We start from the raw sequence: 24,308 nt of genomic DNA, 5'->3' as shown, positions 1-24,308 counted from the left end.
GGACTTTTGGCGTTTTTTAGTGTTGTCGGAGCACCATTCGCGCTTTTTTTTAGTAGAAAAATAAAATAGGTAATGTGGGGCACGAGATTAGTTTGGTTGAAGTTTCTGACTCTCGTTTTAAGGTTGCTTGAAGGTTGCGTGCGTATAACTCGTTTGCCAACCACAATACCTCTGGTGATTATTAATTGTATTATCTGATAAGCGAACACCCAGTTGAAACTATAGAAGGCGGACAATCAACAATGTTAACAACACAGCGCTGTGAACAGCACAGCGCTGTCAACCGCACAACCTGTTAACTGAGAAGAGGTCTTGTTTACAAGCGGATAGCGGCCTTAACTAGCCACAGCCAATCGAATGCAGACCGCCGAGATAATCGCGGAACAACACATTTAGCATTTACACTTTGGTGCGAGTAGACAATAAATCTGGGGCATAAGCCGTTACAGCGTAAATTGCACAATAAACACAAAATCTTTTAGTCGGTAAATAGCCGTGCGCTACAGTAACCCCAAACCTTCTTGAAACAAACAGCTGAGTTTTAAATTCCACTTATAAAGGTTATTCATATTTACTTTAGGGATGAGCGCCACACGAATATGTAAAAAATCTTAAAAAACTAACAGATTTGTGTTTTTTCGCTTTCTATGTGGACAGCGATCTGTCGAAAACAATGCTTGTTTGCAGTTTTGTGTGTGTGTAATATGAATTACTATTGTTGACCAAAGTCTACATACAAATCTATAATGCAGTTTTCTAAAAAAAAATTGCGAACTTTTATGCTTGTAAACTTTCGTTTTAGCCTGTATTTTACCCACATTATTGTATTTGACAGTGCAAGTAAAAAATATTAGCTATGTCTGAAAATATATAAAAAAAATTTAAAAACTGAACATATATCAATGGATTTGCAATTTAACAAGCATCGGCCTGACATTTTCTGCACGTTTCAAGGCGATGTAGCATTTCACAAGCTGAATGCCAGTCCTTGCAAGTATCAATGCCAAGAAGTTGCCGCAACAGCTTTCCTTAAGAAGGGATCTGATCATTTTGATATTAGGGTGAGTGTTTTTATTGGCGCTCTTTCACTATTGTACGTGAAAAGTTATGCAAAATAATAATAATAATACCGCATACCACAACGCATATTGTTTGGGTTAGGGTGCGGGTTAGCGTTTGGGTGAGGGTGGGTCAAGTAATATTATGTTTATTATTAATAATAACTTGACCCACCCTCCAACTAACGCTAACCCAAACAATATGTGTTGTGTTATACGGCATTTGAAGAAATTTTTTTTTTTATCAATTTTTACGTACAATAGTGAAAGAGCGCCTTTATGTGTTTCTTCTTAACAAGGGGCTTTCAGGTCAAATAGTTGTTTAAATCCATATACAATTACTAATGGTTGTATATGTACTATCTGTGTCTATTTACTGGTCGACACAGTAAGTTAAACAGATTACAGATATAGCATATAGAAATCAATCATGAAACTTTAACAAAAATCTGGAAATTGTTTAATATTATCACCACCTGATTGCATGATTTCAGTGCCTTCCCGCCCAAGATCTTTGGCATAAAATCTTTACTCAGAGCAATGCTACTTACATCATTTGGCATAGAAACTTTTCTAATGGGAAAATATAATACACCAAAAATTTGTTGTAAATTCAATACGTCAGCTGATTTGTTGAAAAACATAATGGTAGGCTATGCAACAGTTGCAACCCAGGTTGGAAAGTTAGGGCCCAAAAAAGATAAATCGTCCGCCAGTTTCCCGCTCAGCCACCACAATGACCGTGCATTTTGGGTAAAATCACCGCAATATGTGGTCACCTGTGAAAGGTCACTCTCAGCATCACACTCTGTTAACAGTTTTCAGTATGTACTTTATTTTCAGCCATGCAAATTTTGTGAAAATAACGTTATTACTGTCACGCAAATTTTACCAGAAATGTCATAATAACCACATAATCGTTTCCCAGCAAAATATCCAAAGTTTCCAACCTGGGTTGCAACACTCTATATATTTGTATGCAGTGCATGCAATGGCATCCTTCAGCCGAGCACTGCAACGTGATAGCACTCGGACAGTCAAATGGCAGGGTGGTCCTCAAATCGGGCGACGTAGCTTCAAACCGATTTTCGCTGCTCGCTGGGAAGGAATTTGTGTCAAAAAATCAGAAACCATGCTCTGCTGTCACCTGGAACAACTTCAATCCCAGTTGGCTGGCAGTGGGCCTGGAAAAACATACGCGGTAGGTGTGAAGCCTTAATAACAGTGGTCGGCAAACCTTTTTTGTGGGGGCCCAGCCAACATGCTCTTTTCAGAGCTATTGACGGCCACTACGTACAACCACTACGAAAACAGGGGATTCAGGATATTTGTTTTGAGTTGTAGGCATTGGAATGACGTCACAAAACATTGTTCTTAGAAACACCCATTGTTTTCGAACAACCTCTCGCGGAAATATGAAGCTAGAATCCAGTTTAATTGCGCATGATAACACTAAAATAATCAAAAGTAACTCGCGACCCACACATTTAGGCCGCGGCCCACGTTTGGGCCGCGACCCACAGTTTGCCGACCGCTGCTTTATAAGATATTTTTGTTGCTGTTTAAGTCAGTGTTTCTCAACCCATGGGTAGCAACCTAAAATTTGTGCGCCATTTGGTTTTGTTGGATCGTCGACTTCAATAGTTTACAAGGTTATATTTATGGGAATGGGTCTCAGCTGAATTTCTCTTACTTTAGAAAATTGTTGAAGCAGTAAGAAGACATGTATCATATTAATGAAATTTAATGCTGAATTTAGGTGAAAAAAATTGTGTCGCCAAAGTTTTCGCTGTTTTCCTTATAGTATTTCAGTCGCTGCTTACAAAGATTGAGAAACACTGCTGTAAACCAATGAACCCTGAATCCATGGGTCTTGGGAAAATGAAAGTACTTATGTTGGACCATGACAGACCCACTACACCTAGTTTGTGACAAATTATGTTAAACTTTACAGATTGAAGGCCAATCATTGCATAAATCACTTATCAAGATTAGCGCATTAAACATGATTAAATTTGGTAAAATGTCAAAATTTGTTTAGTTGTCCTTAAATTTTTTTCAATGGTTCGACTGTAGCTAGAAAAGCTAATACCTATATTATAACATAAACAGAAATAACATTTTCTGTTTGTTTTTAGTCAAAACTGCCTCATCATTTGGGATGTCATGGCAAAATTGTCGTTCGATGGCGTCCAGTCTTCAGCAGATAGAAGCAAATCCCTTATGGATGTCAACTTGGCCACCGGAATAACGTCAGTAATCTTTTTTCTTCTTTTCTACTTTGTTTTTAAGTATGACTGTTTAGGAACACAGCATAGGGATTTACTAGTTTTAGAATCGATCAGTGATTTTTTAAAGCAACATGAAATTATTTCATTTCTTAGCAATTGCAAAGTTGATTTTTTTTAACAAAATTTATTTATTTATAAAAATGTCTTTGAATACATATGCCAGGATATAATAATTTGTGTAAGCCTTTTATTTCCACAATCAAAACAAAAATTATTGTGCACTGCCCTTGAAAAACTAAAATGATGCAGGAATGTGTCAAAACACAGTTTGAGAACCTCTGCACTTCGTACAGGTGCGTAATGAAACCTAATCTGTCTTGCAGGCCTGTTGCGGAATATGGAATCAGTGAGTCGGTTAATTCATTGACGTGGAGCGCTGGGGAACCAAGCAAGATTTTGCTTGCTGGGATGAACAGAAAATCAATTCGGCTCTTCGACATTCGCATGCAATCCTCACAACCAAGCTCCGTTCAACACAAGGTAAAAAGAGTGAACAAACACATTTTAGATTGATGGTCTTGATGAATAATTACTGTAGTTTGTTTTCTAATTACCTAATTTGTTTTTTTCATTAAAATTTAAAATTATTTTTTATGTAGTTTTTTATATAACTTTTTTTTGATTTTCATGCTGCTATGTTTGCTTTAAAAAAACAAAAAAGATTATTATAAAAATTTGCCAGAGAAAATCAATTAAGAATAAACTCACAAGCAAGCACGTTCAATTATTGCGCTAATTTAAAATTTTCATCGCTACAATTTTTTTGGGCTATAAATGAAAAAACTGGCATTCATTTGCAAAACAACTACCTAAAGACAGATAAAGTAGTGCTATCAGAAAGGTAAATATATTGTTATGTTAGGATGATCTACTTAATATATCATGTACAGTGTGCACATGATGCCTACGGAAAGACTTAGTAAAAACTGTTGGCTTTTCTTGCAAGCATGCCAGGCTAGAAAAACTTGCTTGGTGCTTCCTATTCGTACAGACACCCTCATTTAAAGGAAATCTAAAGCCTATACTTTTAATTGTTACAGTAACTTAATATATATTCTTATTTTCCAGGCCACCTACGGCCTGTGTATCGATCCTCTGCAAGAAAACCGACTTGCTTCGTTTCACGACAGCTCCATCGTAACGTGGGACATGCGATACTTTTCAGCTCCGGTTAAATCGCTCCACACCCCTAAACCAGTCAAAAAGGTAAGCTATTTATTGTTGGAAATGGCTAAAACTGTAGCGTGTTGTTTTCAAGGTCATTTCAAAACTGTATTAAACATGGTTGGTATTGAATTAAACTTCGCATTTACCAGTAGGGCGAGTATTTACCAATCTTCGCTCGCCAAATGAAATAACACTCGCCCAAAATGTTGGAACTCCAATTTTTGCCATGTAATTTTTTTTACTGTAACTTAACCTGTTGTTCTATTTTGGTTTGTATACATTTTGCATTTGTGAGTGGTCGAGTGCAAAATCCCAACCCTATGAAAGAAATTAAATTTGTAGGCTATCTAGGACTGCTTTGACACATTTGACTTGTCTCCACTTCAGTAGATTCCTTGTAGTGGTAATTACCTTGTTCCTTGAAAATGTATTGATGTAGTTGCTACTTAGGCGTTGTAAAATCTACCTGAAATGGTATGTTTCAATTTTTAACTTTCAAATTATTTTGCATTTTACAATTGGAAACTAGAAACGGCACTTTTATTTCTTTTAATTTTCTTTTCTTTATTTTTTTCCACGTTTAATGACAAGGGCCTTTATTGAGAATGTCAAAAGTGAAAATAGTTCACTATTTGCAGCTACAGACAATCTGCAAGTCAAAGAATAGCTTAATTTAGTTTTTTATTTCATTTAAAGGTAGATTATTTCTCTTACAATGTGGCCCTTTGTATGTTTCATTTTACATTTTTTTTTTTTATAAAAAATGTTTTGTTTTTCAATTTAATTTTTTGTTTTAATTTTCAATTTTATTTTTTAGATTGAATGGAGTGGGACTCGCAAGGGGATGTTGTGTGCGCTGTTCAGCACCTCTCCGTCCAACGACTCTTCACTGGCGCGAACCGACAACAGCGCTCTGGCAGTTTACGATATGATCAACGTCAGCGACTCACACGATTCCGAACAAGGACACGTCAGCATTAGAAATGTTCCACTTAAATTCCCGGTAAAGTTTGTTTATTGTGTTTGTAACTAGGGATGTTCGATAATATCGGATCGGAGCCGAAACCCCAGGGGCCGGGAACGTATGGCTCGCGATCCATATATGGCTCTTTTCGTGACGCCATTATGGTTCTTTTGATGAAAGAATCTTGCTCGCAGATAAATGTAAGCTATCATTTCTCAGCATAATTTGAGTAAAACTCCACGCGGCTACGTCTTCCTAACTTTATTTTTCTATTTTTAAAACACAAATTTTTGGCGCTTCGCACAAATCCGATTTGTTTTTCGGGACTGTTACCCCGTTTAAAGGAATCTCTTAATACCCAAAAGTTGCGCAAACTTAACTAATTGATTTTTCGTGCTTAGTATGTTTTTTTCAATGAGACAAAATAAACGGCCCTGCTTAATTACTATTTTTGCCAACCTACAACTAGATGTCAAAAAGTATTATATAGTTCTCATGAAAATACAACCAAGAACTTTTATGAATCCCTCAGCTAAAAAGGTTCCCGACCCCTGCGATACCTGATGCCAAGTAGTATAGTATCGGCACCCGTCCGATACCACGTGCATAATCGTCATGCAAGCCCCAGTGTCCTGCAAACATGCACGACGCAACGTTAGCAATGCCCAAGTGGAAGGAGGGCGACGTTGAATTCCAGGCCCAGACCTGCTTACTCATTACGTATTTATAAGAGGCGCGGGTAAAATGGCAATTTTATGCGAGTTAAAGAAGGTTTACGTCTTGCTGTCGCATCTCTAACTTTGACTGCTGAAGCAAATCGTCAAAACAAACAAAAATAACGTAAATATATGCACAGTTGTCAAAAACTATGAAAAAGTTGTTTAGTCGCAGCGAATTTTTCAACGCATATTAACTGTATTCAAGAAATAATATTTAACCAAAAACTCAACTTAATATTAAGATATGAGCCCATTTAAATAAGCTATGGTGCCATTAATAAATTCCTACACAGTGTGGTAGAAATACTTCAGTGTCGGATTCACTCGTTTTATAAATAAAGTTCGTTATCGGTGACGATCCAAAACTAAATTAATATAGTTATTTTAGATATGAGTTGCCACATAATGCAGCAATAGCCACCTTAAAAGGTAAACTTATCAAATGCATTAAGTCAGGGGTGTCCAGCGTGTGGCACGCGACCTAATAAAAAATGGCACGTAAAAATACAGCCAATTTTCAAAAAAGCTAAATTTGTTAAACAGCATATTGTCATTGTTTATCCACAATACAAAACAATCCCAGCAATTACGACAACAAACAATTACTTGTGATATTATAACATTATACTGTTTTTATTTTTTGTATAAAAGCGCTTTTAATATTAGAAAAAAAAAGTTGCTAAACTTTGGCACGAGAAAGAAGTTATAAGATAAATATTGATGACCAGTAAAGCCAAAGTAGTCGTAATTTAAACATTTTTTATTTTTCATTCAGGACGGAGACTGGGTTACAAGCTTTGCGTGGCATCCTACCCTTAAAAGCACCATCCTGGCTTGCAGTAGCGGATCGTCGTTCTGCGTACGTAAGACAGCAATGTATACAGCAAAAAAATAGCGCACAACCAGGGTTAAATCCATAGCTGAATGTATTTACTTTGGGCCGAAGAAAAGTGAAACACTTGGAATACTGAAAAAAACATATAAAAACAAGAATATATTTATATGTCTATATTTTCGTGCGTCGCTGCCCCACAAAATGTTCAGCGGCCTTTGGCTCGTGTTTGAGTTTGTTTATATCCGGTTGCTGTGCCATGTAGCTCTGGCAATTTTATTTTGTGTTTAGGGTTTTTGTTTCTCTTCAATTTATTTTAACTGTTCAATAGAGATATATCGGCCGATACTCTTCCGATATATCAGTATTGCTAAATTTGGGCCGATATTTTTCCATTAATTTAAAATATTGCTTCAATAAAAATATCAAAGCCATAATATTCGATAAAATCGACGTTTAGTAACTTTGATTTTTATTGAAATTACTAAAAAAAACGTGTATTGTGTTCCAAAGTTAAAATGTTGCGCTTCCTAAAAACCCACAAATCTGCTAATTTTTAAACTTCCAAATTTGTCATTTGCTTCATGTTCATGTCTCTGACTGATTTTACAAGCGTTTAGTTTACTGTGTTCAGCATCATGTAAAGTTCATGTCCATCAAAACAGTTTTGTTAATAAATAGGTATATAAACTGAATGTAATTAAGTTCATTAAAGTTATTAGTGCATCTCAGTTATCGGTGTCAGGTATCGGTAGGCAAAAGAACAAAAAATCGGTTATTTGTATTGTTCCAAAAAAGTGATATCGGTCGACACCCAACTCCTACCGATATATCGGTATCGTTAAATTTGGGCTAAAATTTTACTATAACATTGATAAGTTGCTTTTAAAAACTAATAAATTAAAAAAAAAAATCGGTCATCGGTATCAGTCCAAAAAAGTCATATCGGTCGATCTCTACTCATCAATTGGCGATTAACTCGCACCTTTCTCTACAGTAGTGGGTTTCTCTTCATTTCTGTGTATGGACATTGTGTGTTTGTACAGTATCAATGACAATTACCATTCGTTCAAAGTATATTTTTCACATATTCATGTGAAAGAAATCCAAAACAACTGGCCATTATGAGACATCCCTAGCTCGTTTGCGGTGCTGGTATAATAAGTTTCTTGTGAATCAGTTATTTAAACGCTGGCCTTCCGAGCGGTCTAAAGGGGAAAAAATGAACAGTGGTGAATGACAACCAATGGATCCTGTTAACTTTACTTCCGTTAAATTGCATTTTATTTGTCCATTACTTTCAATTCATGCATGACTGTTCTTCGTGCATGAGTGAAAGATGTGGAGTACGAATGCTCAACCCGTCAGCGCATGAACAACAGCGAAGCTTACGAACCATTTATCCCTCATGAACTTTTGTAGCCTCGTACTGGTCCTCATTGCCGCACATTATTTTATACGGCCAAGATCATAGAATTTCTCAGTCCAACTGCGATTTCTGCACGCGTGAGATAAAAATCTGTAAAACAGAGAAATGTACTTAAATGTATGACCCAGTGTGTTTAAGGTGATTTTAACTATCGAAACGATCTTTCAAATTTCAGATGTCGACGATCAGCGAGCGGACTGCTGTTAACTGGGGTTCGCCAGGTCGGATCGCGCTCGCGTGTGGAGCATCCGTATCCGCAAGCAAAAGCGACGTCGAACCTACGGTGAGAAACCTACATGCGCCACTTATTCTACTTTACTTGAAGTTTAAGGTAGGCTGACGTAGACTACCAACAGAACGATTCAGAAGTTTTGCGCGGCAGGAAATGAGATTTAAGGTAGGTCGGCGAAAATAGCGAAACTAAACATGGCAAAACGTCTAGTTCTGTGCCTCACAAGGGTTAAACCACTATTTTTGACTTCTTGAAAAAAAAATGGCAGCACATTTCGAAGTTAACGTAACGGCGAAAATTGAAAAGTTTTTAAGTTAAGCAAAGTAGCTATTTTCTTGTTTTTCCGCAGAGCCAAGGTCCCGTGTTCGATCCCGGCGAACTGCTAAAGAAACGAGCTATCAACTTGTACGGGCTGAAAGGTTTGCTTAAATAACACTGCACTAACGTTACACTGGTTTCCGACCAGTTTGAGCCGGCGTATTTTAGGGGTAACAGAGTCAGACAAAATGTAGTGCCTGACATTTTACAAAAGCAGGATAATTAAAATTATCGCTTGTCCTGCTTTCAGGCTTTATTTTGTTTGTTTTATCTCATCTCGTCTGGTAAACCGTGTGTCATTATGTAGCGTCGTGACAGGCCCGCTGGTAAAATTTTGAAGGCCCTTTTTTGCCCGCAGTGAAATTACTAAAAAATGAAAAAAATGTTTAGACTAAAGACTTTTAAAACACTCTTCTTTTCTCCGCAGAAAGCGCTCGCGAAAACATTTCCTTGTGTCTGGAGCCTTTCAACCTTCGCCTCCACAACGTTTGGCATCTACTCCAGGTATCCGGCCAACTCCGACACCTTAACCTCCGACCCCCCTCAGAGGCCCCCCCGGACCCGGCCCACCAGGCAAACGGACCCTGGGGTGGCGGACGGAGCCCCAGGTCCATGGCGCCAAAGACCCCGAACGCCCAGACCCAAAACGAGTGCTTTAAGGGGATCGTGGAATTATTTAAAGGTATAGGTCTATTTTTTAAGCACCGGTATTAACAGTAATTTTTAAAAAGAGTAATTTCCTTCGTTTGAGCATAATGGTTGAATGTTAGTAAGACATTGTAATTGTAAGAATATATATAAGACCATGCAAAAGTATAGGTAGCATTTTAAACGTTTTCAATAACTCTAAAGATAATGGCTAGAGGCTTTAGTTAGACGTATGTAGAATATCAAACCCATACAGAAGTAGGTAAGTTTTAAATCAATCTTAAATTTTGAATTCATCAGTATACTTTCAACCTTCACATCTACCTTCATACCGCAGCTAAAACTGACCCAGAAGCACTAAATAACTTGGTTTAAGGCTAGTACCTTTCCCAGTATGTAAACTGGTCAGTCTCGCGATACCTAAACGTCCCTATACTTTCAATCTTCACTTATAAACCGCAGCTAAAACTGATCCAGTAATGCCGGACTTTTTTAGTTTTATTCACTCCGGCCCATTCCTTCCAGATCACACCGATTCGAGCGGTGAGCCAAGCCCCAACGCTTCTACGTCTAACAGCGTGTCGTGGATCGGTGTGAAAGATACGACCAGCACAGTCTACACCAGCCACAAGCGGTTTGCAAATTCGTATTTATTTTTGTTCTGTTTTTTTTAAACTAATTTTTTTTTAGTTAAAAAAAACAGTTTATATTTTAAAGCCCACATAGACGTAGGTGTCATTTTGAACGCTTAGTGTTTACTCGACAATGTTTAGATTAAAAATTACTCGATTAAACTTACTTAAATAAAATCCACTTGACTTAGCACAATACTATTAAACAATTACCCCACCCTTTTAACTACTCAAAAGAACCGCAAAGATTATACTTAAAATAACTTTATTAAAATACAGAATAATGCAGTTTTAGGTAGTTGCCATTTAAACCTACGAATGTAGTTTCTTCAGACTTTACCAAGTAATAATATAGATTTATCCCGTTTCTAATTGAAACTACACGAATATATTTGTCTTCAAATCTGCCGAAGATAAAAGTCATTCCAATCTGCCTATTTGGCTTCTACATATTTGTTAGATAAGAAAATGAGAAAAACAAATCTTTATTTACCCTACCGTTTATGGTAGCTTCTGATTGAAACTACAAATATAGTTTCTTAAAATCTGCCGAAGATAAAGGTCAATCAACTAACTCATAACTACCTGTAAAACTACCTGACTTAGCCAAACAATAATACAGATTTACCCTATAGTTTATGGTAGTTTCTGACTGAAACTACGAATATAGTTTCTTAAAATCTGCTGAGGATAAAACTCACTCCACTTTGCTTATTGTCATGTGTGGTTTTTCCTATTTCAACTAAAATAAAAAATCCACCCCTTTCTCCCCAGAAACCTGGCGTTGGCGATGTGCGGGTGGAACGTTCTTGACCAGGACGCGAACTCTTCCGAACTCTCCGCGAAACGCTTCGGAAACCAATCGGTCGGCGAACGCCTCGCGCGAATCCTGCATCGCAGTGGTCACGTGACGCGCGCATGCGCAGTGGCGGTCTGGCACCTGGACGTGCGGCTCGCTATCGACCTCTTGCGGGAACCGAGTGCTGCCCAAAACCCATGGGGTGAGTGCCGTGTTAGTAGGAGTGTTGTAAATACAAGTCCTGTCAAGTAATTCGTGAGGTAACTAAAGTCCAAGTCAGTTCATTATAAGAGCCGTCCATTTTCAGGTCAATAACCCAATTTTATAAAAAAATCTTAATTAAAACACTTCATTTTTATACAGGTTTTTTTTCAAAAGACTTTAGTTACGTCAAGTAATTTGGCCCAAACAACTTGAGTCAAGTCATTTAAAAACAGTGACTTAAGTGCACTTAAATCAAGTCAGTTATTTTTTTTTTACATAATTCAAGTGGAACATAAGTTCCTTAAAACTGCAGGAATCGAATAAGAAGGCGACACCCTGTGGTTGCCATGGCCATAAGCGGGATTCATTTACTAATAATGCCCCAATTTGAACTAATATATTTATTTTTATTTAACAGAAGTTGAAACGTGAATCAATACATTTAAAGCGTGCCAATAATGCTTTTTCACATAAGTTAAATAATAACTTTAGTTAAAAAAACAAGTTTTTTTTTTCGCTTAAGTTCTCAAGTTGAAAATTTTTTACATTAGTTGAAAAAAAATCGTGTAAAAAAGTGTAAAACCCCCAAACATTTTTCCACATAAGTTATTTTTTTTTAACATTATTCAAAAAGAACATAATTTACCTTAAAACTGCAGGAATCGATGAAGAAGGCGACACCTTGTCAGCTGTTGCCATGGCAATGAGCGGGTACACGGGCGCCGACAGCCCCACCTTGTGGTTGGACACGTGTCGGCGCATGCGCAGTGGCCTACGTGACCCCTACCTTCAGATGACCTTCTCATTTCTGATCGCCAACGCAGACCACGAGGTGCTCAAGAGGTCACATGAAGGTCACGCCGGGAGGTTTGATGACGTATTAGGCAACAAGGTACGTGCATTTGGGGTGGTGATGTTAGGGTAGGGGCTCTTAAACTGGGGTCCATCGACCCCAGTTAGAAGTTACACCGACTTCAGATGTGTTTTTCATTTCTTTTTCTCTTTATAATAATATATGTTTTTAAAACTACTTTCGTAGGCGATTTCTTAAATATTTGACTGCTAACATAAAATCCTGTTTTGTGGGTTTTTTAGGTAGCAGAAAGTCTTACTTTTTCTGTTATTTTTTTAAAGTCGTAACTTGATATGAGTCGTAAACTTAAGTAAGAATTACTGTTAATATGAGTCAAATTGTGAAACAGAATTCTTACTTCAGTTTCGACTCAAATTACACTCTAAAACACAGGTTCATTAACTGGGGTCCATGGACCCCTTGGGGGTACGTGAACTAGTGTTAGGGGGTCCATGAAGGCCTAATTGAACTATTAGTGTATATTCAAGCAATTTATTTTTAAAAGAAAAAAGTAGGCTTTACGTAAACATAAAACGTTTTTTCACTGAATATACTTAGACTTCATTTCATTTCACATTTTTTGGACCGCAAACAGAAAATTTCTGAAGTCTGTTTGTATTATGACGTACATTTATGACGTCATCACTAAAAATTCTGGCCTCCACTGGTCCATGCGAAGCAAAAACTTTTTTTAGGCGTCCGCGGTAAAAAAAAGTTAAGAACCCCTGAGCTAATGGGTTTTGGTGCTAATGGGTATTAAGCAACAAGGTACGTTAAGTTAGCGCAGGGATGGAAATATGCAATAGTAATGACCGCAGGGATCGAAGTGGGAATGTCCGATACGTTTTTATCCCGTTAACGATATCCGATAATTTGGGCGAAAAATATCGCTATCCGATACCAAATAGCGTCATTATTATGCTTAGACAAGCAAAATAGGTTGAATTAAAACTTCGGGGCTTACGTTTAGTTTTTTTTTTAAATATAAAATTTTAATTAATTAAATAACCGCTGCATTAGATCGCAAATCATGGATTAAATTACTAATATTAAATTGATATAAATCGCCTATAGTACCTTAACTATAACACTTAAGTTTTAAACCACTCAGTCACTTTATCTAACATTTAGGTTTTTAAACCACTTACTCACTCAGTTAAGTGATACCCTTAACTTACACTTAAATTTTAAACCAGTCTTTAACTATTAACACTTAAGTTTTAAACCAGTCTGTCACTTTACCTAACATTTAGGTTTTTAAACCGCCTACCCACTTAAGTGATTCCCTTAACTTACACTTAAGTTTTAAACCAGTCTGTCACTTTAACTATTAACACTTAAGTTTTAAACCACGCAGTCACTTTACCTAACATTTAGGTTTTTAAACCACTCAGGCGTTGCTTCTTCAAGATCGCGTCGCCTTCTCTCTTATATTTCTCCCCGACGTCCAACTCATCAAGCACTTAAGTGCGCTTGCTCAGGAAGTGACTTGTAAGGGCGACTTGGACGGTTGGCTACTCACCGGAGTGTCCACTCAAGCAGGAGTCCAACTCATGCAGAACTACGTCGATAAGGTGATAGTGATCAGACCTTTTTAGCTTTTTAATATTAGATCAGAATTAAAATTAAAGCATTTCAGTTTCTCAAATAATATTAGAATTCAATTACTCAATTATTGAAAACTAAAATAAACTAGAGTTTGTTATTTACAGTCAATTTTGTTTAAATCACAATTTCTTCAATTGTAACGATGTGAATCGCAACTATTTCTGTGCTATTTTTTTATGACTATTCCTCTCTTTTCTTTTTATTCTGTAAAAAACACCTACAGGTTTTACGTCAATTTATTGTTCTGACTGAGAGACTAAAAATGCCTTTGGACAAAGTAATGTTTTTTAAGAATTATATTAGGATAGAACAGACAGAATCAGCCACATTTTGGCTCTAAATTTTATTGAATTAAAAACTAGAATTATCTAGTTGTCCAAGTCTTGTGGCAATTATAACTAGGTGCTTGATTTATTGAATCTGTAGAGTTATTTGTGTGGTTTGGAACGGTAACTGTTTGTCGTTGACTACAGTTACTTAAAATAATATTTTGTATCTGATATTAAGTGAGGTCATTAATTAATTTCTTATTTATAAAATATTTAGAGCTGTTTTAGGAATAAAATAAGTTTGCAGGTAAAAAATTTTGGTCAAAAGCAATCAAATCGATTTTTCCTAAAGACTTTAGTTGAGTCCAATGTTTAGTACATTGAGCGGTAAAAGCATATAAATAAAAAACACAGGCTTTAGCTTTTTCAAAATCCTTGTCTAAACCTGGCACCAACTTGTTGTTTAGACGATGGACCTGCAGACAGTGTTGTGCGCCTGTATGGCTACTCACGACCAAACATTCTTGCAAGATGCCTCAGTTCAACTATGGAAAGACTGGTGGGTGTTGGCCACTTGTAATTTGTTTTTGAAGACAAACTTTAACTTAATTGCCTTTAATCAACAACTAATATACACAATGTGTATACTACGATCAAACCCTTATGAAGTCGTACCTTGGCCAACGATAACGGCACCATGCAAAAGTTAAACCAAGCTTGCACTATAAACCTTACCAGGTTGACTGATACGTCAAACCTTTCCGAAGCCATCTTTAATTAACATAGAGTTAGGCAACGTTACTTGAACTTTTCTCTGGTTGAACATTGTAGTAGCATTTTAGTGACTTTACGTAGTTAAATGAAACTTTTTTAATGCTCGTTTCAGAGCAGTACTTTAGGCTCTAGTAGTATATAAAATAATACATATAATCCAGAAGAAAAAGTTCTAACTTCACCGCTTAGCATAAAAAATACCTTAATTATCACAATTACACAATTATATACTTTCTAACATTTCACTGATTTGAATTTTAACTTTGCATTGTGCGCTTGTGACGTAACAACGGCCCTTTATTTAGCTACTGTCAGCTGCTGAACAGGTGGCAGCTCTACGTAGAACGCGTCCATTTCAATCGCGCTTGGGCCAAAGCGTGCAACGCTACAAAGCCTTCAGCTCAAGTCTACGTCTACTGTAACTACTGCAATAAAAACGTGTGCAATTCCAGCAAAACTCCAGGTATTTCTCATCATTTTAGTTTCGAGATTTTGTTAGATCTATTTGATTTATACTTTTCTGTCGTAATCTAGGTCTGCCATCTTGTGAGATGCCAACAGACATATAGTTCGCCAAAAAGGCGTTTTGAATCTCTATAAATAAACAAAATGTAAAAACACTTTATCGTTTTAAATGTTCAATAGGTAATTAAGAGTTTTGCATTTTTGCTTGGTTTTCTAGTCCTCTCTTATCCCGTAGTTCCTATTGTATAAGTATTGTCAATAAAGCATTTTACAGAAAGAAATCCATTTTCGCAACTTAAGCTGCTTAGACAAAGCAATTTTTAGTTTGATAACTCTTTTGCCGACGTTTACTTGCATATATCAGTATTGTAGAAATTAACTTAAACTTAGGTTTTAATTGGTTCGTACTTTTTGGTGTTTGTTCCATATACTTACTGTAGTAATTTGCACACCCTAGTTGTTTTGCTACCAAATTAGTCAATTTTAGGTGTTTACTTTGCAAAACGTTGCTAGGATTTAACTTAACTTTCTCCTAATTACAGTTATTTGTCCTTTACTTGACTTATCCAAGTTATTTATGCATGATTGATTTGGTTGATGACTAATCTTTTAGATGTGGTAATATGCTTTAGATTAAGTTGGTGTTGTTAATTCGTTGCCATTCATTTTGTTGAATATGCTTACTTTGTGGTTTGCTGAATGGTTTGTCATTCACCACATGTTATTACTAGAGATCGTTTCCAACCGATAGCATTACCTGATATTTTACGTTTTTGCGAACCAATAGCCGGCAATCAATTTTTTTTGTGAAGTGTCGACCAATTCTTACCGATACCGATTTTTTTGGTCGAAGCAAAATATCGGCCGATATTATCGCGAAACCAATGTAAAGGTCTATCTCTAGTTATAAACGAAGAAGAAGAATAGTGAAAAGGATGCTTCACGTTAATAATTAATATATAACATGTCAATAAGTGATATCGAACTCTCTTCCACTTGTTTGCATCTCATTGATGGCTTCTAAAAAGTTTAAAGGGTAACAAAGGATGGTTGGAAAAGTTTCCATCAATCTTTAGGAATGGCATAACTGACTCCAAATGGAGAAACAAATTGTCAAGTATTGGGTCACCGCTTTTGCCAACAAGAAACAGCAAATTACTATTGTCTTGAAATCACTAGATGGATACGAAAAGACAGAAAGAGGGGCCTCCTAATCCAACTGAGTTTTTACAAGTTGATGATGGGATACCGTGGTTGCTTGCCCATGTTGGCATTGATTTTCATTTGTTTTTGCAAAACCTGTTATTATTCAGTTTCACAGTTTTCTGTATAACATCTTTAGTCAGAACTACTTCGAACTAAAGGCAAATCAGATGTTTTTTGGCATATATTGAGTATTGTGATGGTATTATTGGCCAGTTCGAATTTAGACAAGTCCAGATATTCACATGTTAGCAAATAAAAGGAGGTCAAACCTTAGTCATTAATATTTTTCCTTCAAAAAATATTTTCACCCAAGTTGATCAAGAATTCCCGAAAAATTGAAACTTTGAAGTGCGACAATCAACATACATCCAAAAACCTGAAAAGATTTTGGAATAATTTGTATTCTCTTCAGCCAAGAAGTAATCAAGAGAAGACATCCTTATGCCAATGAGTTTGTACGTTAGCCACTAGCACTGTAAGCAGCTTCAAGTACAAGAGTATTAAGTTGTAGTACAAAGGCTAGAGCTCCTTACTGCTTAAATCACGAACACCAAGTGAAGGACAAACCAAGATCACATGAGCCTGTTAACTCAAGACTTTTATCCCCCCCAAAAAATGAAGCCAAGTCAAGTCATTTGTCCTAAAAACTTAGTTCAAGTCATTTTTCCCAAAATACTTAAGTCAAGTCATTTATCCTCAAAACTTAAGTCAAGTCAAGTCATTTATCCCAAAAGACTTAAGTCAGGTCCAGTCATTTAAAAACTGAGTGTCAAGTCATTGACTTAAGTCATTACAACACTGTATATTTCAGAGATGGTCGCTCGACGTGCGTACATTCTGGCCAAGTCGAGCCGCCTCGATAGCAGCACGCGCAATGCGAGTCCCGAACGACGCCAAGAGTCCCCCAGAACGGCCCCTGGCCCCCCTTCGGCCCCAGGAACCCCATTGGCGGGGCGCCAGTCCCTTTTGGCCCGCCTAGGGCTCCAGTTTTCACCAGGAAGGTTGAAAAGTGCGACCACATTCAGCCCCGAAGCCTCGTCTACGCCAAGCAAACAGACAAGTGATTTCTTGTGTTCTACTTTATTTTCAGGCTTAGATCAGTTTATGGTTAGATAGAGATACTTTAAGATTTTCTGATTTTTTTTATCATTTTTTTTACGAATATTTTAGACAGATTATTTTATTTTTTTAAGATCTAGGTATAAGGGAGTTATATGAAATATCTGTTTCTATGGTTTTACTTGCAATTCAGCACTGATAAGGTCATTTAGGAGTTTGTAAAGGTTTTAAGTAAAATACTACTTTAAGGACCTTTTTAATGTCGTCAACAGAGTTAAGGCCTTTGCAGTCATATCAGGTCTTTTTGTTTCATTTGATTAAGATGTATTGGCCTAATGATTAGTATTGATGCTTACACGTAGATTGAAAACAAAGGTTTTCTCCAGTGTGAATAACTTGTTTTAAAGAGAGATACGTTTGACGAGACACAGAAAATAATATGCAAAGCAAATTTTCTGAAGATATGTGTGATCAGTCTATGCTAAGAAAAACCTGTAACAACGATTGGTAATAATATTAATCAGAAGATGTTTTATTTTTAACAGCTCATTTACCCAAAAGAATTTGAAACTCATAAAGAAACAGCGATTCGAACTTAGCAAACTGTGAGAGTTTAAAAGAGTTAAATAAACACCTAAATACAGGGGTAGGTTCAATATCAGTACAGTGTGCTAAAGTCCTATGCTAGAAGGCAACACAGAACTCAACCAAGGGTTGAAAAGCTTGCAATACGTTAAAGTTTTTGCAGAACCGAGTTGCCTTCAAACGCATAACTCTACTTCTGCCTGTGCGAAGGAGCTCCCAGACAAGAAAGTCAAGTTTTCAGGTGAAAGAAATCAACAGCTCTGTAAGTTTTATTCTTTTTAGCTGTGAATTACTTTAAACGGTCGAGTTTCATCAAATATATGGGTCAAATTCAGTCACTAGCCTATAGAGAAGTGAATTTAAACCCCGAATCGATAAAGAATGTTTTGGCAAAATCGATAAAGAATGCTTTTGGAAAAATGGAAAACAAACACCAATCATGAAGAAGCTGGCATTACATGAATTATATTGCGAATTGTAAGTTTTTCGGGGACCACTGCTTTACTGACAATAGCAAGGTTGCTTAACCTTTGGGTCGCGACCCAAATATAATAATAAAAACGGAAAAATCAGATATTATTTTCAAAATAAAACATAACTTTAAAAGCATTTGGTTTTATCCTAAAAATAATTCACTTATTTAATTAATATTCATTGCCTTTTTTGTTTATGAAAAAAAAATGTTTTGAGACCTTGTAAGGAAACGAAAAAGTTTAAAACTACTTGCTAAACGAAAACAAAAACGTTGTCCCTCTTTGCTAATTATTATTTATCAGTAAAGAAAGGAAGATCCATTGCATTTTAAATTAACAAAACTTTGGTCAGATCCATGTGTTTGTGTCAGCGTCGATTTGCCTTGTTTTGCGATGTCTGTATTTTCAATTTTTTTAATATTTTCTTTGTTTGCTATTCTGGTCACACTGGCATATCTGCTCTTTAAACCCCCGACTGTTTTGTGAACAGTTGAATTTTCGTTTTGTGGACGTTGTCTTGCACCTTAAATTCTCCCAGTACCATCTAGATATTTGATCTGAAACAACAAACAACTGGCGAACTCAAGGATTTAGGGATTGGAATCCATCTCAATACTGTATATATTGCATACTCTTTATATCGCCCATTCTTTGCCGAATTTGAATTGATATCTATTACAGTAAATTATGTTAACCGTTACATGTTTTTACATGTTCAGCTTTTTCCGGCCGCGGACGAACTTTTATGGGAGGGAACCTTACTGTTCAAACAACGGTACGAACTTTTAATATATATGTTCCTTTTTTATCAATTTACTTTTATTTTACGTTTGATTCTGCATTTGATGTTCACGTGCTATAATCAGGGCTTGGAGTAGAAAATAATCAGAATCCTTCCAAATGTGAGATTTTGTAGTCCCGGGCCCCACTCTTCATCCTGTATTTTACTAATTTACGTACTTAAAATACGATGGATAATTTATAATCAGCAATCTACTTATAAGGGTGTTATGTAATTCGTCCACCTACAGTAGGCCTACATGGTTGAAAAATGTTCCACCATTTGTCATTTAATCTTTCGATTTACGGTATGCGCCTCAACATTTCTTGAAATTTGGTAATTTATACGTCAGACTCGGGTCTTTGTCTTACTCGAGTCCCGACTACGACTCCACAGCCCTGGTCATAGCCACAAAATTCCAAACCAAACTACTTCGTCGATATGTTAACACAAGTGCTAAAGGTTATATGCAGAATACTATTTTTCTACCAAAAGGCGAACTGCTGTATTCTATTTGTAATATATTTTTAAAAAATTAAACAAAGAATTATAAACTTTTAAATATGTTCTCTAAACAGAAAAATGTAACGCCTCAAAATCCATATGAAGCAATATTGATTAAAAAACGACGTTAGCTACATTTTAACATTCATGTAAAATACACCTCCGAATTTCTGTTTAAACATGGTAAATTGTTCGCTGTCAGAAAAAAAAAAAAAAGTCGATCCTCATATTTGATGTGAAAACAGGCCTCATATTGTAAGGCACAGTTTGCAGAGTCATATGTAAATATCTACTTGTGAATTAATGATTAGTGGACCGAAAACCATATCACCGAATCTTTCTATAAATGATGCAAGCACGACAGGCAGGAAAAATAACTAGCCATTTTTTGTCCTACACCTGGCCATCTTTGCTTGTATATTAATCAACAGATTCAGTTAATTTGTCGAAGGCTCTGGTGTACCATGATCGAAAGCTTTCAGTTTAAAAACGACTTTAGAATAGCTAAATCACAGTTGTTCTACACGTACATATGTGTATATATAATTCATTAATTAGTATAAATAAATAAACATTAAGTTCACATAAAGCATCTTGCAGTCGTGCGTATACTTTATCCTGTGTAAGTCTTTATGAACCGCCATCTATTTAGTGCTGCTGCAAAGTGACCCTTAGAAAGGACTCATTTTTTTTCGAAAAATGTTAAATTTCTAAATGATTTACTATTAAAAAAAAAAACGGCCCAATGATAGAGCAAGGCTGATTTCAATATAGATATCAAAGCCATAATATTCGATAAAATCGACATTTTTTCACAATTTACAGACGTTTTAGCAATAACTCTGATGAGGGCATGAGTTTTTGCTAAAACGTCTGTAAATTGCGAAACGTCGATTTTATCGAATATTATGGCTTTGATATTTTTATTGAAATTACTACAATTCCCGGTGTTTTGTGTCCCAAAGGCTGATTTAATTTGCTGTTTCCAGGTAAACTGCTGTCCGTCGTGCCGCAAGCCCCTACCTCGCTGCTCTGTATGTTCAATGAACGTGGGGACGAGGCCAAACGAAACCGGTAGGTTTAATATTTCACTTCATGCCAACAAAACCACGATATTTAACCGAAGTAAATACCCTGCGAAAGTAATCAAAGAAACCTCGAATTTAACGCAACCCATTTGTTAAACGTTACGTTCTACCTATTTAAACTTCACTGAGCTCAGCACATGTGTAGGTTAGTTGAAAAGTGTTTTTTAACCCATGGGTAGCGACAAAATTGGGTCGCTGTTTGATTCCGTTGAGACGCTGGCTGCAGTAGTTTACATGGTTAGATTTGATGGTCCCGGTATTACCGGGGTCGTGAGTTCAAACCTCACCACAGGCTAGTTTTACTAACAGGATGCAACAGGCAGCGAGTTTAATATATTGAACAACTTTCCTAACTTTCTAAACTTACAAACGCTTAACTACATTGGTGAGCATTTTGTTTTTTGGCGTATGACAGTAAAAAGAAAACCAAAGACTATTTCAAACTGACTAGAATGTCTTCATCCAAGGACAATATTACACATAAACCATTATAGAAAACTTGCCTGCAGTTCTGTTCGATTTCTGATTTCTGTGCCTCTCCGAATGCATCTTGTGTGTGCCGTTATAATTTGCCAGTACAACTCTGGATCACAGAATACACATTGTGTATATGCATTATGCGTGTTTCAGTTGTATAAAGTATTGTATCCATTTTAAACCTTTTCTAACGATTACCTTCTCTGTTTGTCAGATGTTGACAAGTGGTTGACTTGGTGTATGACTTGTAGACACGGCGGTCACCAGGGACATCTAATAGAGTGGTTCCGGTAAGTGATTAACACCTGCAGGAGCTTGTAGAATATGTCTTAAATTAGATAATACCAATGTTTTTTTACTTAAGTCCATGACTTCGGCGGTCCTTAATTTTTTGCTTGCTGCACCCCTTTCAAATCACCAACCAGTTCTTACACCCCTTTCAAATCACCAACCAGTTCTTACACCCCTTCTAGAATAGCCTAAATAACAAAACCATTACAATTTTACTTATGTACTAACCGCACTGTTTTTAAATAACTTGACTTGATTTAAGTTTTCTGGTCACTTGACTTGGACTTTTTTCATGCAATAAAAGGACTTGGGTTGAACTTAAGTATTTACTGTGTATTTTTTCGTTATAAAATTGAGAATAAGTGACCTTTTTACGTACAACAACCAATGTCAATTATATTCTTCAGCTCCAAATTTTTAGCCTTGAATGAAACTGTTTGCTGAGAAATATACTTTTCCAAGAACTTGTTGGTAAAAAAAGCCAACTATAATTTAAACGCTGTTCAACACTGATACTCAAAATTGTACACCAACCCTTAAGCACTTTTATCTCATTCGACTTATATTTGGGGAATTTTAAGTGTCTGTACAAGCGTTTATGTAAAACTCACAGTTTAAAAATCACCCCTTAAACAGAGTTTCTTAACCAAGGGTGCGAGAACTATCCCAAGGGCATGTGGGGATGCTGAATCAGACACAGAAAATGTAAAACTAACTCACATTTTGGTATTGTGTTATCCGTTACTTGTACAACGGTTTTGTTATTTGGGCAATTCTAGAAGGGGGTCCGAGAATTGGTTGGTGATTTGAAAGGGCTACACAGCATGGGAAAAGGTTAAGAACTACTGCCTTGAGGCATTTTTAATACCTTCGACTTAAATTTTGGAAAGTTAAATAAGTGCCTGTTCAATCGTTTATGTGAAACTCACAGGGTTCTACTTTTCGTTAGCTCAAGTGGTTTGTTTTTAATATTGCTTTCTTTTGGCTTCTATTTTCAGGAAGTTCAAGCAGTGTCCGGTAAGCGACTGCACTTGTCTCTGTGACTCAAAGTGATCCAAGCCATCCAAGGTTACGACCCACCGAGCTACACCCTGGGGCAAGGGCTGGCTCCAGCCTACTGTTTGCAATTGAACGACAAGTGACCCTCCTACCCTTAGACCCCATAATCCACTCCCCAGCACATATCCCTACCCTGATAAATTATGCCCTGATAAATTATTATGTGACCATAGCAAGTCCATAACCCTCTCCCATGCCTATTAAACCATGCCGATTGCTAACCACAGTATTTCACTTGGTTAGATTTAAATCCAGAGCAAAATTTCAAAAAATTATATATATAAAAAACGGTGGGAGAGGGTTAAGAATTGGCCTATATTAAATATGTGTCGGTGAGAGGGTTAAGACTTGGCCTAAATCGAGCTACACCCTGGGGCAAGGACATGGTCCCAGCCTAAACTATTGCTAACCTTCACCCTTAAAGTTCATAACCCTCTCCCCGCACATATTCCTACCGTGATACAACCCACGAACGAACGTATTCCACTGCCAACGTGCAGCCAATGCAGTGTTCCTTAACCTATGGGTCGCGAACTGAAATTAAGTGGCCGTTTAATATGGCTGAGTAGTTCACATTTCACTTGGTTAGGTTTATAGGTTTAGAGCAGGGGTTCTTAAACTTTTTTTGCCACGGACCCCTAAAATTTGTTTGGAGCTCGCTCGCTAGGCCAAAAAAAAATTAAAAATGACGTCATAAATTTACCTCACAATACAAATAGACTTAAATCTGCTAATTTCGGTCCAAAACTGTGAAAGTGAAATGAAGTCTTATTACACTCAGTGTGGACTGTTGTTTTTTTAATTAAATTCTTCTCTTTGATAAATTGATTTACTTCTAAAACATACACTTATATTTCAATTAGGCGTTGAGGGACCCCTTAAAACTAGTTCACGGACCCCCAAGGGGTCCATGGACCCCAGTTTAAGAACCCCTGGTTTAGAGCAAGATTTCTATAAAATTTAAGAAAACTGTGCGAGAAATAATAAGACTTGGCGTTTATTAATTAAATCCGAACTTATGCTATTTGTCTTATACGTTTTGTTAATCTACAAAAACGTTCGTCGAATGAAACTGGGTCGCCAAACCTTTGCTGTTTTATTTACGCTTAGTATTCGGGTCGTCGCGACAAAAGGTTGAGAAACACTGAACTAATGCATCGCTGAATCTTTGGCGCTGCCATGAAATGTCTTAGTCCACAGGATTTTCTCCATAACAGGTCAAGTAAATGCTACAACCCCCTTAACCCTACCTATCCCCCCCAAAAATCTCATATTCTGATACAAGATTACCAAGAGGTGCAACTACCCATTTAAGGTTTCAAAAATGGTCTGATTTAAATTTTCCGGATTATAGTATATTTTCTGCACTTGGACATTCTTCCATTGAAGACAAATTACTAAAAACATTATTTTGTCTGAAATTTCAGTACAAGCATAATAATTAGCCCCCCTATCCCAAAACAAGTTGCTATGATAAGCATTTTGTTCGTATTTAAAGCCCTTTGTCAACACCTGTAAATGAA

The 24,308-nt window shown here is 36.6% G+C and overlaps 1 protein-coding gene across 1 annotated transcript; it reads left to right on the top strand.

The window, feature by feature from the left end:
• The first annotated feature begins 898 nt into the window (after positions 1-898).
• On the top strand, positions 899-22,779 carry LOC146146367 (GATOR2 complex protein MIOS-like). Its single transcript, XM_083390733.1, has 20 exons — positions 899-1,061; positions 2,042-2,259; positions 3,197-3,310; positions 3,673-3,829; positions 4,418-4,555; positions 5,334-5,519; positions 6,975-7,058; positions 8,636-8,743; positions 9,042-9,111; positions 9,438-9,692; positions 10,184-10,292; positions 11,065-11,270; positions 11,953-12,185; positions 13,541-13,720; positions 14,491-14,582; positions 15,103-15,260; positions 19,305-19,360; positions 20,860-20,944; positions 21,650-21,725; positions 22,725-22,779. The coding sequence occupies exons 1-20, from the start codon at positions 903-905 to the stop codon at positions 22,777-22,779; spliced, it is 2,739 nt and encodes a 912-aa protein (XP_083246859.1). The 5' UTR covers positions 899-902.
• Positions 22,780-24,308: the final 1,529 nt, after the last annotated feature.

This window comes from Ascidiella aspersa, chromosome 5, assembly GCF_963924565.1.
Source record: "Ascidiella aspersa chromosome 5, kaAscAspe10.2, whole genome shotgun sequence".
In the NCBI taxonomy this organism is placed as follows: Eukaryota; Metazoa; Chordata; class Ascidiacea; order Phlebobranchia; family Ascidiidae; genus Ascidiella; species Ascidiella aspersa.
The sequence above is the reverse complement of the archived record's forward strand: the minus strand, read 5'-3'. Positions and strand labels throughout refer to the sequence as shown.